Raw genomic sequence first — 16,319 nt, forward strand, 5'->3', positions numbered from 1 at the left:
TGCATGAAGTGGACAGAAAGGCCCATGAAGATCAACTATCTCGCTAGTATATTTAGACTCACATACACTGCCGCCTGGATGCTTGTGGTTTTTTCAGCTTCTTAATTTCTTGTTTGCTTTCCCCCTTACAGACCAGAGCCTTGCGTCTCTCCTGCCAGTGACCAACATCAAGGCCAAATCCAGGGGAGTCACAGGCAAGGCAGCTTCCCATACAAAATGGCCAAAGATGTCTGAGAGATCGCGGGGCTTCGGTGGCCCCAATGCCAGTCCGTCTTCCCCCTTCACCCACATTCAGAGCAAGTCCAAATACATCTCCAACCTCCCTCTGACTCACAACAGCTTCCCCCCACGGCAAGCACGGCAGCAGAGGAGCATCGGCCAACAAGGCCCTGAGGAGCTCAGGACAGGAAGCACCAACCAAGATGGCAAGTATTCCTTCTTCCCGTGCCCTTTCTTATTTAGATCTTTATCCAACAATGGGTTCTCTGATGGGCTTGCTGACCTTGCCCAGCTACCTTCTGTTGTAGTTCTTCTTATTGCTTTTTTTCTTCCAGATGTGTCCATTCTCCCCAGTATTACCACTGGACTTTTTCCTGAAGCCACATCTAAACCTCAGCAGAACTCTAAACTGCTCCCAGTTTTCCTTCCTATGACATTGCTCACAGAAACAAAAAATCTGGTTTGGGATAATTTCCCTATGTTAACCAAAATAGTACTGTACAAGCTTGCATTTGGCTTGATTTAAAGTCCTGGGAGATGATGCCCCCCCCCCACAGAGGGAGGGAGGGAGAGCTGTTGAGCAACAACCAAACTCTGGACCTCTCCTGCAGCCTTGAGTTATCTGATCTCCTCTTGGTTGCATGGGAAAGAGCATAGGCTATGTTCAAAACGTTGTTGATGCCCATCCATTCTTCTCTGGCCAAAGGAAAACCTCACAAGAATATGAACATGTGATCCCAGTGTAAGCAGCAAAGCTTGGTAGGAAGAAACAGATGTCAAACTACATCCATTCTTTCCTGCTGTCCTCAGAATGCCTGGGGTTTTGCTTTAGTTCTGTCACTGAGAGTGTTTTCTCCTCTCCACCCATAGGAGCGCCTCCTGCATTGCAGTCTGTTTCACTGCTGGAGACTAATGTGGCCATCACACCCCAGAAATGTGATGACTGCAGGTGAGCATGAGAAGCCTTTATTAACCTTGCTGCTGCTTGAAGACTAGAATCCTTAAAAATATAAGTAGTATTCTTGGTAGCATAAAGATACCTGATGAGGATTTTTCCAGGAGGTTCCTGCCATTAGTCACATCATGACAACTTGTATAAATTATTTTATGGCAGGTGATTAAAATATTCATTCAATGTAGGCATAAGTGACCAACTACCAGTGAGTTCTGATGGGAGCAAATGGCTCATGAGGCAGAGGCCAGAGATTAAAAATTGATTGGACGAAGGAGCTGCAGCTTGGACTGTCTACTTTGCATGCGGGAAATCCCCAGCTCAGCTCAAAGCTTTTCCAATTAAATTATTTGCTCAATGGAACGTAGAATCACAGAATCATAGAGTTGGAAGGGGCCATACAGGCCATCTAGTCCAACCCCCTGCTCAACGCAGGATTAGCCCTAAGCATCCTAAAGCATGAGGGGGGAGTCAGATGTCTGTCACGCAAGCCAGGAATTCACACACACACACACACACGGGGAACCCCTCTGTGGGATTCAAGCCATTATGAAAGCAACTTGATATGTTCTCCTAGCTTTGGTTGTTCTTAAATAAAAATATCCTTGGAGCTCACTGGATTGAACAGAAATTATTTCTGCTAGCAGCTTGGATCCACTGGAAATGTTACTACTGAATGGGTTTTATGGTTTTTTTCTGTAACCTGCCATGAGTCTTTGGAGAAGTGGTGGGATATACATTTAATTTAATGATGATGATGATGTCCATGGACCAAAAGGACTTCCATCTACACAGCATGATTTTTTTACCTCCCTCTTTCATGGCAGTCCAAGTACCTCTCAACATGTTGCCTCTAGGGAACAAGCCCTCCAGAAGCAGCATGAGGGGGGAGTCAGATGTCTGCCACGCAAGGCAGGAATTCACACACTCACACCAGAGGAACCCCTCTGTGGGATTCAAGCCATTATTTTTGATTCTTTGGGGATATTATAAATAGGTTTTAAACTCTGCCTTGTCTGTTACAGGAGCCAGAATTCCTTCTGCAAACTCTAAACAGAGTGTTCAAGTCCAGATTCACATTCATTAAAATATGGCTCCAAGCCAGTTACAAAACTCAGACAACTTATAAAACCATAATCCAGCAAATCATGGCAGTGTACAAATGTCCACATTTTAGTTTTTTTCCTTTAGTATTTGGCTCTTAGATACTGTTATGTTCCATTTCGGTCTATATAGGATGGGCAATATTACCTACCGCATCCCCATCAGCAAGTTTACTGCCGTGAACACCAACCTTACCTTGGAGATGAAGTGAGTAGGAATTCTTGGGAATGCAGGGACTGTGGGGAAAATTAAGACATTTCAGTGTCAAAACTGCTCCCCTCATTGCCTTAAGCTGGAAATCTTCTGTTCATTTTTCTCTCTCCAGTGCATCATCTACTGTGTCTGGCTATCTTTGCGGGCTCATCTCCACTAACCCTTGTCATCATACCACAGAGAACATGGGCAGCTTCACAGATGCAACAGGCATGCAGGTAGAGTTACCAATAACATGGTTTTTATGTTTGTCTGATTTTGGAGTGTAGCTAGTGTATTTATTTTGTAAGTCTTCTCAGGTAGGGATCTGGAGAGGTAGCATACACATTTCCTAAATAAATAATTGTTGGTCAGAAAGTGGGCAGTACCAGGAATAGTTCTTTGTAAAAATGGAAGGTTGAATTCCAGTCAGCTTTTCTGCTGGTGAAAACAGAATTATAAAAAAAAGGCTCTCCTGGGGACTATAGAACTTATGTACACAAAAGCCAGGTAGGACAGGAGCTGTAATAAAGAGTGGAGTTCAGTCATTAAGCTCGCTAGATCTAAGAAGGTAGAGTCCTCCAGTCCTACAAGAGAAGAGACCATGATGTCACCCAATTAGGATGTTGGTTATGGTGGACAAGAAAAACAACTACTCCTACATGTGAACCAAATATTCTCATATTCAGCATGACTTTAATTCCTCTGTGTCTCTGTATTCTTTTATTAATTTCCCTTTTTAGTTTTTTTTCTTACTTGCCAAGTGGGAGATACCCTTATTGGAAACGGAAGCTGGAATAATGCACTTTGCTGTCTATTTCCCTCTTAGTTCCTCACAAAGGAAAGGCTCAGAGAGTGAATGTGTTGGTCCCCTCTGGTACCAACCAAGGAAACCAGCAGGTGTCAACTGCAGCTATTTCTGTTTCAGTGAAAGTGTGGTTTCTCCTTCTCTGTAGGGAACAACTTACAATTGGCCTGTGAGGATGATGCCATTCCAGGAATTTACCTACCACTTCCGATTAGCCAGGCCTGTGAGTATAACCATGCGTGTTTTGCCATGCTTGGTGGACTAATTTCATTTCATCATTCAGAAGAGAGAAGTAATTCTAAGTCAAACTTGAATTCTAATTGCTAACCAGTGGAGCACAGAATTGAGAACTCAGGAGCCAAGTAGGAGTGGATAAGTCATATCTGGAAATGAACACTGGGATGAAGCGAACAGACTTTTATAATATCAAACTTATTGGTGGATGAATAAAAAGGGGTGAATTGATGGATAAATAAAATGCCATTGAAAGTGGCATTTCAGGCCATGTTGCAGTGAACATTTTCTTTAGGTCCTAATGTGCAGTAGAGCAAATGCCAGATCATAATGGATTAATGAAAACATTGACTCCAGTTGATTGATAAGCCTGATCTCCAGTATATCTGATGGATTTAATTTTTTCCTCAGGTACAGCCTCATGAGCATAGATTCCCTCATACAGACAGTGCAATTTAACCTCTACAGAACAGTGACATCACCATGCACACATGTCCCCTGCTTGAAGCAAGATAAATCTGAAATTCAGTGAGGAGCCAAGCCTGGAAGTGGTGGATCCCACAAGGCTTTCCTTGTGGCTGTGGCACAGGTTTCAGATTGGACTACCCACGCCCACCAACTGGGACACAGTTAGTCTCAGAGCCCACTCCAGAAATCTGGGCATATTTTAGTTTAGGTATCAGCTCACCTTCTTCTTGCTTCTGAAGTTGAACTCCATTTCTATTCTACTTGCTTTTCCTACAGGAGCCTTTTATCTGAGTACACCACAAGGCTCCCCAAGGACTTGTTTTAACTCTCCCCTCCTCCCTCCCCTCCTCCTGGAGACAGTGTACCTTAGATTGGTGCTACTTCGAACCCTGACCTGTTGTTGACTGTAAAGATGAGTCACTCTTCCATGAAAGGTTCCCTTGAATGCTGACTTTTGTTCTCTCCCCACAGGGCCAAGCTAACTGTAGTACTGCTGCAGAGCAGAGGGGCTCTCTCTTCACTGACTATTACTTCCAGTTCTACTGGCTCTGTGAGTGAGGCTTCATTCCAACACTTCCCTTTCCACAGGAGCTGAAAGCCCCTTTGGACTGAACGTTGTCTCCTAACGAACCTCAAGCCCTGTCCTGGAGCCTCTGAACTGCAGGCCCTTCCACTTTGGGCTCTGAGCTGGATTGGTCCTTTCTAGGGATGGCATAAACGCTAGAATGCCACACAACCTTTGGGGAACACAGAATTTTGCCACTAGCAAAACTTGGAAATATTAAGGCTTTTTTTTCCTGGACATGCTTTTTTGCATGTATTACAAAGACCTCTAATGGATTTCGGCATTCCTTCCTTTTTCTCCTTATTACACTGGATTTGACTCTGCTACACTGGATTGTGCCTGAATCTCCTTGTATGCTTCAGAACTCCAAAAAGCAGCTTACCTGGGAACCGATTTCAATATCCAGAGAGCCAGTGAAGCAGACACAGATCTTTCTCATTGATGCTGGGATCCAGGTTCTCAGGCCCAAAACACTGGAATTCTCACTGTAGAGAATCTTATGCAAGTCATACACTGGAGTTTCTGGCTAACAGCTAGCTGCTTCTCTCCAAATTTACACTCTGCAGGGTTTCTGATGACTCTGGAACATTTTATTGCTCATTAATCTCAGACTTCAGCAACAACTGGGGAGCAACAAGATTCCCCCCCTGGCTTTCTCCTTTGCCATATATAATACAGGGGGAACAGACCGGAAGAACCTCACTACAGCAGTTCTGCAAATCTCAAGTAGGCTGCTTGCTTCTACTGTGCCTTCTTTCTCAGGGTTAGAGGAAGATGCTTCCAAGGAAGGTAGTGTACTGGAAGAAATCAGCCTCTGGGCTTTGCCACTAAGCTCGGTTCCTCTGAGGTCATAAGAGAACACACTGAATGATCATTCCATGCATTGGAAGCAGCAAATAAGCATTCATGCCAAGAGTCTGCGACAAAGAGCACATGGCAAAGCCTGACCTTGGCATATAACTCCTCGTGCCAGAGGCTGAAGAGGAAGATTCCCAGAAGAGTTTTACTCTATGCTAAAAAGAAACAGACTGAAAATCTTTTTGATCCCCAAGGGGTCTCTGCCAGGCAGCAAACAGAATGCTGTTTTCACTCCAGGCCTTGGGGTACCTTGGAATTCTGAGTGTATTTTGAGTAACTTACTGTTACAAGGTCTTAACTTGCTAAACCACTGATATATTTTTTTTCAAAAAAAATTAGCTCTCTTAATTATTGAAGTATGTCTGTTTCATAGGAAACCAAAGTGGGCTGGTGCTGAGCGTTGGCCTGCACCTGGACGCTTTGCCAGGTGCTAGAAGGAGCTAAGACATGGCAGATGGACAAGCGGAGCCACCCTGCCCCATCAGACCTCTGCCCTCCATGCTAAGTGAGAAGAGCGAGCCCTTTGAAGTCCAGCTCTGGCTCCTCAAAAAAGGGGTTATTTAGATTTTGGTTGAAATCAGCTGTAGGGGCAAGGAAGGTGAGGGGATGGAGAAGGAATGCATAGGAAGTACGTCAGAAAGATGCTACTACTGCTTTAATCCTGAATCAAATTATAAAAGAGTCTGCAGACATAAACATTCCTGCCTTTGGTTATAGTTTAAACCCAGCTTTAAACCAGAGGTAAATGTGTTAGCATGGGGACTCGGGGGGAATTAATTTTGTTTCTTTAAAAGTGCATTGGTGTTTGAGGCACTGGTGACTGGATGATGTCGTTTTATTACATCATTAATTTCCCGAAGCCATTATCAGTTCAAGCTCATGATGCTTCTAGAGTAGAAAACCAAATTGGATTTTCCCTCTTCCCCAATGAGCCTAAGAGCCATAGTTCTGTGATGGAAGTCAGGGCTCTAACAAAGGATTCTCAGCACCCTTACCAGCCACACGTTCTCGGGATTCTTGGGAACTGGGCATGATACTTCCCAGGGTCTAAAACAGGAAGGTTACATTTGTGTCTGTTGGAGCCAGAGTTGTGACAGCTGTAGTGCTGCATAGACATGCACATAAGGAAAGGGGCAGCTGGCACCGTGGCATGAGCAGCAGAGGCAGGAACACTGGCAAGAGAATAGTCGCTGGGCTCAGAGGTCACGGCTCCAAGGCGTGTAAAGGTGCAATTACTAGCACTCACCCCTGGCTGGCACTGTTGCTCAGAAGAGATGAGCATCTGCTCCATTTATTACGTGAAGGTTTTGAGCACCATTTAAATCTGAAATGTATAATCAATGAAAATTTGGAAATGGAATACATGCTTTGGCCACAGTAGCTTTTGTTTTCATTCGAATGATAAATGCAGGACTCAGGGAAGCCAATTCAAATTCACTTAGGCAGATAGCCTTGTAGATTAATCAGAGATGCCAAACAGCCCCCCCCCCCAGTAGTTTTCGATAGATGAGAGCCTCTGCCACTCACTTTTCCCAGCCACCTGCTGCAACCTCTGCTTCTCTCTCCACCCAGCCTCTCCTTCTCTCCTTGCTATTTTGACTCTGACCTCAAGCAGTCTCTATTTGGGGACCACACATTTAATTTCCTGTTCTGTTCTTAGTCCCACGCCTGAACTGTCCTGTCGGGGTGTTGCCTGAAGATGGTAAACTCCTCTTAGGAGGAGAAAGGAAAACTCTTCATTTTGAGTATTCCCGTATGCATTGCTTTGGAACCTTTATATCTTCTCCCCCACTTCAGTTAATTGTTCCTATTTTAATCGCAGGATTAAAGATGTCTCTTTCTTTCAGCACTTACTGGAACAGACCAAAGGTTTATCCCTCCAGGCATGGTTTTTTTTTTTTTTTACTCTTGTTCGGTATAAGATCCATTAAAGGAAATTTTTGAGGAACCACAGTCAAGTCTTAGACTGGTTACCTATCGCGGCTGGAGGGGGGGTGGTGGTCAGGGGGAATTCCTTTAGCCTTAATCTCTGTTGAGATGAACCTACCAGGCAGCTAAGGCTTCAGGGCTACTTATGCATGACATATCCATGTTCTGTTCTATAGGGCTATGTGATGATTTTATGAAGTCAGCAGTGCCACTCAATTCCACCCGTTCCACCATCCTCGTGGGTTCCTGCTGTTGGTCTATGGCCATTGATTCCTCAGATCTTATTCTGCATGCACCATCGCTGTAGGATACCCTCCTGTGCATCAGCAGCACAGGTGCCTTATCCAGTACAACTCTGGTTCAAAGGACAGCTTTCTCCTTCTAGGTTTTCGATCAGCCAGTACAGAATATATGATCACTGGACATGCATCCAACAGCTTTCTAACTTGATTTCTCCATCCTCAAGTAGTGAAGGTGGCTAAGTAAAAAACACCTTTTGTTTCCACCTCTGGAGTCTTTTCAAACAAATTGGTCCCAAGTGTCTGAATAATACAATTAGTTCGGGAACCAACAAGAGGAACACATCTTCCCCATCCCAACATTAACTCAAGTTCCCTGAATGTTAAGACTGATGTAGAAGCTACCTTGATTTCTCTGCCATGGCTTAGGGCTTCTTGCATTGCCCCTAGTAACATAAGTCAAGCTGTGCTGTTAAGAGTTACGTGACCAGGGGGTCATAATGGCAGGGGGAACCTCTGTTCTTTCCTCTTCATCCAAATTACATTCATCCTCTCAGCAAGGCATTATTTACTGGTGGAGGGAAGGATAGAGCTCTCCTTCCCAGCAAGAGCTTAAGAAGACTTCCTAACTATGGACTGGTAGAAAATAACCCATAGACTAGAGAACTATTGGATTAAAATAAAAATCTAGTGAGGACATTCATGTTTTGACCTGACTATCCCATTGCCCTTTCCTCAGTTAATGGGGAAATCTAACCAACCAACCACTTTTCTGGATCACAATGAGGGCAGTGGGGACATTGTGACACAAACATTCCAACCACTTCTCCCAGTTAATTAGGTGGAATCAGAAAGAAGGGCTGTACATAAGTCAAACATTTTCACTGGTAAATCTACATCACATTTTTATATGAGAATCTGACATGCCTAATCCATGATAATAGTAGTGCTCTTCACATCAGTTTTAATTGATTTGTTTTAAAATTGTATAACTACTTAATGTACCTATGTAGCACCTTTTTGTCCCAAAGTGCTTCACAGTGGGGGGGGGGGTGCAAAGCAGGACAAGTGGGGTTTCTTAGAAAACCGTGTCTCAGTTGGTCTCAAAAGGATATCAGCTGAACTGTCTTCACCTTGTGGCTGTGTTCTCATTAGCACCACATGTATTCTCCCAAAATGTAAGAGTGAAAGGTTAACAACTGGACCTTCTGTCTGACGGAGGGAGCTCTGGAGTTAGTGTTTCCAGCTCAGCAGGAAGTTTTCTTCCTTGGAACTAGAATATGAAGCTCTATCTCTCTAGACATTTCAGGGAATGAGGAAAAACAAGGGTGGATATAAAACCAGTTTTTAGAGCATGGCTGTTCTGGGAAGGTAGGGATATTCCTGAAGGAAAATTCATAAGCCTTTTTTGTCTTTGTTGTTAAAGCTTAAAGCCTGTAAATAAAGATTTGTGCTGCCACTGTGAGCCTTAAGGAAGATAAAGCACTAATTTGTTCTGTTTAAATGTTGCTGCCACAGCTTTAATCTGTACATTGCTCACAATTTCAGAGTCCTATACTTAGCAAGTATTAAATGATGATGTTTTAGTCTTGCTTTGGTGAAAGATGCTTAGCCAGCTTCTTCCCATACCACTTTTCTGATTTGTATTTATATTTTATTTTGGAATGCTGGGTTTCAGCGTTCCTGTATCTTTTTTTTTTTTTTTTTTGCTTATGTAGACTTTTATTCTAAGAAAATGTACCTATATAAATAAATATAAGTATACTACTTTGTATCCAAATTGGCTCATGCTTTTTTCCTCCATCTTGCGGGACTGAATTATTAGCTGTTTTTCATTGAGTCAAATTAAACTCCAGGGACATTAAGATGTATGATGGACTAAAAGCCCTATATATTTCAATGAGATATGAATCCAAGCCTATGTTCCATTTGAAAGTAGATCTTACCAAGTTGGAAGAGGAAGGGAGATTTCTAGTTAAAAACATGCTAGACTGTAGCATTTGGTGCAACTAACTTTGGAATGCGCCCATAACATCTGAAAAGCAATCTGGATTATTTTGAGCATTATCCAGGCCTAAGCAAGACTTTATTCTTCATCCCTCTTGCCAGTTGACTATAACAAATGTTTCATATGTTGGCAGCTCTTCAAATACTATCACACATGTATTGGAAAGGCACTAAAAGCCCTTTATCTTCAAAACTGGTCCACTGCCTCCCCCTCCCCCCACCACAAACATACGAAGCTACTTTGGACTTAAAGCAAGGAAGCTTTAGTTATAACCTGCCCCACCACCTGAATGTTTCACAAGAGCAGGAAGCATGCTATGACTAGCTATAAGGTGCTTACTTCCCTCACTCCCATACCACTGATCAGCTGTGCAGCAGGGGAGATCTTAAGGGGTGAGGTGCATTTTGGCCTTTACCTCTCTGCCTGCTGCACAGTCAAATTGGGCCAGGGAGCAAGGGCCTATGGCTGAGAGTTAGTGCCCACTACCTCCTCTCTCTTGAGAACAGACAGTAAGTCTACACACTGGTTAACAAAGTATCAGACAGCACATTCATCATTTACTGTATTGAGCTGCTGCTAACCTTTTGCAAGTGCAACAGAAATTCACCACAATACATAATCAGCAAATTAAGTAGCTCCGCGATATCAACTAAGGACGATTGGAGCCAACCCACGAAATCTTAAAACAAAATGTACCAAGCAAACATCCCAATTGGATGCAGCTCAGGGGGAGGAACATACAGAGGTAGGAATTAAACCTAAACAGAGGAAGACATACCCATCCACCACCAGAGGAGAGAGGAATAAATTGTAAATTTGGCCATCTAAGTGGTGTACTGCGCCCCCAATTCACCACCAGATGCCCTACCAACCTTGCTTGAGGCAGCACAGCCTGGACATTGCAGTTCCCCAGATTACTGATCCTATTTTCCTCTAAAAACAAGTACAAACAGAACTGAGAGGGACGGTTTACAGTAAGAATACAACAAAGTGAAAAACCTATCCCACGGCTTGTAACAATTGAAATATTTTAAACAATAAGAGTTTTCCATAAATACAAATATTATTCTTCTCTTCATTTGTAAGGAACAAATCAAAACGGTGTCTAGTTATGTTCCATTTTCAATGGTTACTTTTCATCAGTGGTTATGTCCTAAATCATAAAACAATCAAATAATGAGTTGCAATGTTTCCATATTCATACAAAATATGTCATCAAAATTATCAATCACCATGCCTCTTTTTACATAATTGTATGCTAAGGATTTTCAAACAATGAAAATTCTTAAAAATATATAAAAGGTAAAGGTATCCCCTGTGCAAGCACCGGGTCATGTCTGACCCTTGGGGTGACGCCCTCTAGCGTTTTCATGGCAGACTCAATACGGGGTGGTTTGCCAGTGCCTTCCCCAGTCATTACCATTTACCCCCCAGCAGCAAGCTGGGTACTCATTTTACCGACCTCGGAAGGATGGAAGGCTGAGTCAACCTTGAGCCGGCTGCTGGGATTGAACTCCCAGCCTCATGGGCAAAGCTTTCAGACGGCTGCCTTACCACTCTGCGCCACAAGAGGCTCCTCTAAAAATATATAAACACACTCATATGTCTATATGCATAAAGTATAATGCTTTTTCATATGAAATTACTTCACGTAAAAATGTTACAATAGTTCAAAACTGAATAGTATACTCTGGCCCTCAACTCTCACAGGTATGGGAATATTTGTCAAAATGACTACTCCCAAAATCAGTATCACAGCAAAGTCTATCTGGAGCGCCTGCCCTTGATTTAGCCTTTTTAATAATCATTTTAGGATATCCCTGTTGTTATAGGACTTGTTCTAAAGTCACTATTATACAGGGTGATTGTCTTCTATTAATTCTCCTGTGTCTTAAAAACTGCCCATATAGTAAATTGTTTTTCAAATGTGGTGGGTGAAAGCTGTCAAAGTGAAGTAACATATTTCTATCAGTGGTTTTTTTATAAGATGATAACGACACTTTTCCCTGTGTAAAATAACTAGTGCCTCATTAGAACAAGCATTATTACAACGGGGATTATAACTCATTCTGCAGGGTCTGCAAGACGGAGCTCTTCCGCCAGGTCTACGGTTGACGCTGAGCAGCAAGGAGATCATGCCCCCCCTCATAAAATGGCGGTAGTGAGCTCCATCAGCATCCCTCCACCTCCTTTTTTAGATGGGATTGTGAGATTTAGTCTAGGATGAGTTTTCTTGCTGCAACTCTTGGTCAATAGGCTATTTTATCTGTATTAATTTTTACTGTTTTAGGGGTTTGGGGGGGTTATGTGATTGTGACCCACCTTAAACCTCCAGGGGGAGGCGAGAAATAATATTAATAATAATAATTATTATTATTATGATGATCATTTTATCATGAAAAGTAACCATTGAAAACAGAACAAATCCAGACACTGTTTTGCTTTGATCCTTACAAATAAAGAAGAGAATATTTGGTTTTTTTGGAAAACCCTTTTATTGTTTAAAATATTTCAATTGTTACAAGCTGTGGGACAGGTTTTTCACTTTGTTATTGTTATCCTCTGGAAACAGGCTGGAGCTGGCCAAAGCAACACTAAGACCTTAACTTCATTTTTGAAGTGTGATAATCGCAGTACTAAAGAGATCGCAAGGAACAAAAAGGAGGGCAAACTTCAGCACATCACAGAGCCAACTTTATTAGAGCCAACTGATGATGTCAGGGCACTTTGGATTGCAAACATGTGTCACGGTTGTACACTCCTCCCCTGTGATGAGCCACATTAAGTACAAAAATAGAAAAAGGAGCTTCAGTAAGGCTTCAACCTGGAACCTGAAAAGAAGAGAAAAAAAGATCAAATCCTCTAAACATACTATTACACTACAACTTACTAACACCCTGAGGCAATACCCACAAGTATTAAAGGAGGTAATACCACCCACAGTCAGTCACCCACAAGCTTGAAGTTGTGCTAAAAATCACCAAACATGAACACCCCACCATAGGCACCTACTGTAAGCAATAAACCTCCCTCTACAATCTCAAGGTGAAACCTTTTCAGGGAAATCCACTCCCAGGAGCCAACAACCACTGAAAGACCATTTGCACACAGGGATAGGATTCCACCAGTACTTTTATTTATTTATTTATTTTACAATTTATATACCACCAACCATGACAAGCCATCGTGTGGAGGTTCACAAAATATCGATAAAATACTATAAAGTTCTTTAAAAGACCCTAAACGGCCTCACCAAATGACAAGTGGCCAACTTCCTTACTGACAAATACAGTCTCTATGTTGTCTGTGCCCTAACAATAGGAACACATGCACATATTCAACATCAATTACATAACAGATACACATAGATGTGGGTAGGTGAGTTATAACACAGCTACTCTTTGGATCTAGCAACTCTTGTAAAACACACATAAAAACACTTTCAAAGTCTTATTTAATACATACAACTTTACTCAAAATCACTGTGGCACCTAGAAACTGATTTATTGGATCAGCCTTCTTAGGATCTGTCACAACACTGGAGAAAAATTCAACACCTGTCATTAAATCAGGGACATCAAACCCTTCCTCAAGTCCTACTTCTACAGACCTTCACTGCACTTTTGTAACAACAAACTTCTTTAACTGTTTTGAACCAATTTGCAGCCCCTTTGATTTCATAATTATTTTCATATTTTATAACCTCAAAGGGTCATATTTCTAACCTTGCATTTCTATCAAGGTAGACCTTCTGTTTCTTTCCAGCTTCCTCTAGAGCCATACTGGTGCTTCAGATGCCTATGGACTAAAAGTACGATGAACCCCTGCCAGCATAGTAATTGGCCATGTTAGCAGGGGCTCATGGTAATGATAGCCCCCAGACATCTCTGCTCTAGAGCTTCCTTTCTAAATCTTATGCACATTCTGCAAGGTCTGCCATGGATTAGTGAAGTATTGAGTTATTAACTCAGGGGTTTCTGGCATATAAGCCCCCTCCCAATTAAATTTCAAAAGCCAGAAAACCCCAGGCAGTTTCTTACCAAACACAAGCTCATTAGGGGACAAAACTCCAAGTGAAGGATATACCGCCTCCCAATAAGCACTTGCCAAAAGTGGCAAGGCCTCATCCCAATTCCTATGATGCTTTTCACAAAAGGCCTTTTATCATCCTAGTCATAGTTCCTCCACACCTCAATTTGGCCGTGAGACTGAGGATGATAAAGAATACAAGTGCTGGTTAACCATTGCTATTTCACAAAGCCTTTGCCCCACAATCAATGGTTACCAATTGTGCAAATCCATACGAGGCAAAGTATCACAACATTGCTCAGGCAATATTCTTTAATACTTCTCAAGGGAATTTCCACTGGAAAACATATAGCACCATCATATGCAGCCTCTGCAAATCTCCATATACAAATTCTATGCAATATGAAGAGTTCTAGAGACATTCAAGAAGCTCTTTAGTCATGGGCTTGCAGATTATATTTCATAGAATGATGCTACAGAAGGCTTTTCTGTTCATAGTCACAAGGCCTGACTGGCAAGTGCATATGCATAGGAAAGCAAATACTTTATGAATATAAAATAAGATAGAATAAAGTGCATTTAATGACTACTGAACAGCTTCACATTAGCTATGAAATGTGTATTCTACCTGTCAATCCTAGTGTTCTTACCTGAAACAGCTCCTGCTTTACAGTCACACATAGATACCAACCCACAGTAGTAGGAAGAGTACACCAAAACCCATGAATAGCGAAGCTACCAGGGAAATAAGCAGTTCCTTGTAGATGTCCCTGGTGTACTTGGTGGAGGTTACTTCATAGCTGAAATACTCATTAAAGCCATAACCAAACAGCTAAGAGCAGAGAAAGTCCAGGAAAAGCACACTGGGAAAAAGGACATTTTAAGATACCATGCCTTGTTCTAACAAAATCACCATTTTTCTATTACCCTTGCCTCTGGGCCTTTCAGAGGATTCACATCAGATGATTAAGCAAATGAAACTTTTGCTAACAAGCACAATGAAAATTCAAAGCCTGTTTATTTCTGTGTGTTACCCTAAAGGAGCAAATGTAGGAATTAAAAAAGGAATTAGAGAGTGTCAACTTTATCTTTCAGCAATAAAAAAAACAACAGTTCATATACTGTTGGTAAAATTCTATGCCAGCCTTTGAAGCTGAGAATTCATGTCGATCCTCCAGATTCAATGGATCTAGCAACTTCTTTGTTCAAGCATATTTCTCTACTTCAAAGAACTGCTTGACTACACTCCCAGAGGTTCTTTTTTTTTTTGGAGGGGGGGAGGTGTCCCCAAAAATCTGAACTTGAGGCTTAAATTGTCCTTAAATTTATGATTTCACTGCTGCCAAGCAGAAGAAACCCCAAGTGTTACCTACTCTAATATGGGACTAAACTGGGGGCAGAAACTTCCAGGAAGTGCTTGTTCTTGGTACCACCATAATCCAAGCTGCTAGAACTGCCCAAGATAATAGTGTAGAAAGATGGCAACTTCATCAACATTATTTTAGGATTAAAAAAAATATTTTATAGTTCTTTTAACTATTCTACACCAATTTGAAAGGGTCTACTGAAATGTGTTGTCAACAACAGAATTTAGGTCACAAAGTTTCTCTGTATTCTTGACACATATCATGTGGGGAATGCAGGGAAGATATAATGCCAAGGAGTTCACACTCCAAGGCAGCCATTCTCTACAGGGGAACTGAGCTGTCTTGCCTGGACATCAGTTGAAACTGCAGGAGATCTTCAGGTCCCACTTGGAGGTCGGCAGCTCTATTTACTTAAAAGTAAATACAAATGAATTCAACAGCACTTACTTTCAAGTAAACATGCATAGGATTACTATGTTAGGATCAACTATTCCCTGCTGCATTCACATTTATGTGGTTGCAACATATTTGAAGTGTACTCTTCTTTTACAAGTCTGACACAAACATATGCAAAGATGAGATCCTGAAAAGCCTTTTAGGTCTGAAACCCTAAACACAGTTATGAGGGAATTACATGCAACAAAACTATTGCATAAACACATTTTTTGGACTGCAGAAGACAGCCCTTGACCAAATCATTCCTCAACATTACACAGCACTCATATGGAAAACTGAACTAAGAGGAACCAATTTTACTCTAAAATCTAATTTTTAAAATTATTTTTATTGTTTTAAACGTGGTTTTATATGTTGCAAGCTGCCCCGAGCCCGCTAGCGGGGAGTGGCGGCCTAAAAATCAAAATATAATTAAGGATTCGAAGCCCACTCAGGCTGGGGGGAGCCCTGCTCTTAGCCCTGCAAGGCGGGTAGAGGATACACGAAGAACCAAGCGGTGAAGAACATGCCGATGGCCAGCAGCACCACGGTCAGGTGGGGGAACACGGCCGGATTCACCGGACTGGTGTACCTGCTCATCGTCTCCAGCTCCTGAAAGAAAGCCGGAGGGGAAGGGGAGAAGCTTCAGGGGCAGCCCCGCAGGCCCCAGCCCCACACCCGGGCCACCCTTCGCACACCGCGGCGATGCACGGGCGGACCACCCGGCGACGGCTGCCCGCCCCCGCCGCTTCCCCTCACCATGGCCCAGCTGACACCGCCCGCTCACGGATCACGAAGGACACGTCTCGCCTGGCAGCCGCTCACGCCTCCGGAACTGCTTCCGGCGTCTCCCTCCCCCTCCCCAGGGCCGCGTCCTCAAAGCCTCCTGGGAAGTGTAGTCCACTTCGCCCG

At 42.6% G+C, this 16,319-nt stretch overlaps 2 protein-coding genes across 7 annotated transcripts in view; one reads left to right on the forward strand and one right to left on the reverse strand.

Moving 5' to 3' along the window:
• MYRF (myelin regulatory factor) overlaps positions 1–9,154 on the forward strand; it is a 127,761-nt gene extending 118,607 nt beyond the window's left edge. For all 6 annotated transcript variants that reach the window (XM_077321172.1, XM_077321176.1, XM_077321175.1 and 3 more), the window contains 6 exons: positions 132–425; positions 1,090–1,168; positions 2,408–2,482; positions 2,601–2,706; positions 3,424–3,498; positions 4,449–9,154. In XM_077321172.1, the coding sequence (XP_077177287.1) occupies positions 132–425; positions 1,090–1,168; positions 2,408–2,482; positions 2,601–2,706; positions 3,424–3,498; positions 4,449–4,535 (716 nt within the window). In that variant the 3' untranslated portion in view covers positions 4,536–9,154. The remainder of the gene's footprint in view (positions 1–131; positions 426–1,089; positions 1,169–2,407; positions 2,483–2,600; positions 2,707–3,423; positions 3,499–4,448) is intronic.
• Positions 9,155–12,248: 3,094 nt separating this feature from the next.
• Positions 12,249–16,318, reverse strand: TMEM258 (transmembrane protein 258). Its single transcript, XM_077321181.1, has 4 exons — positions 16,167–16,318; positions 15,910–16,019; positions 14,256–14,405; positions 12,249–12,407 (listed from the first exon to the last, which is right to left on the reverse strand). The coding sequence occupies exons 1-3, from the start codon at positions 16,167–16,169 to the stop codon at positions 14,279–14,281; spliced, it is 240 nt and encodes a 79-aa protein (XP_077177296.1). The 5' UTR covers positions 16,170–16,318; the 3' UTR covers positions 12,249–12,407; positions 14,256–14,278.
• Position 16,319: the final 1 nt, after the last annotated feature.

Source organism: Paroedura picta, chromosome 2 (assembly GCF_049243985.1).
Source record: "Paroedura picta isolate Pp20150507F chromosome 2, Ppicta_v3.0, whole genome shotgun sequence".
Classification (NCBI taxonomy): domain Eukaryota; kingdom Metazoa; phylum Chordata; class Lepidosauria; order Squamata; family Gekkonidae; genus Paroedura; species Paroedura picta.

Bases quoted from the DNA above. Each gene is read 5' to 3' on its own strand.
- TMEM258 (XM_077321181.1), bottom strand. The intron at 14,406-15,909 runs GTATCCTCTACC...TGAGTATTTCAG, and splicing joins TTCACCGCTTGGTTCTTCGT to CTATGAAGTAACCTCCACCA.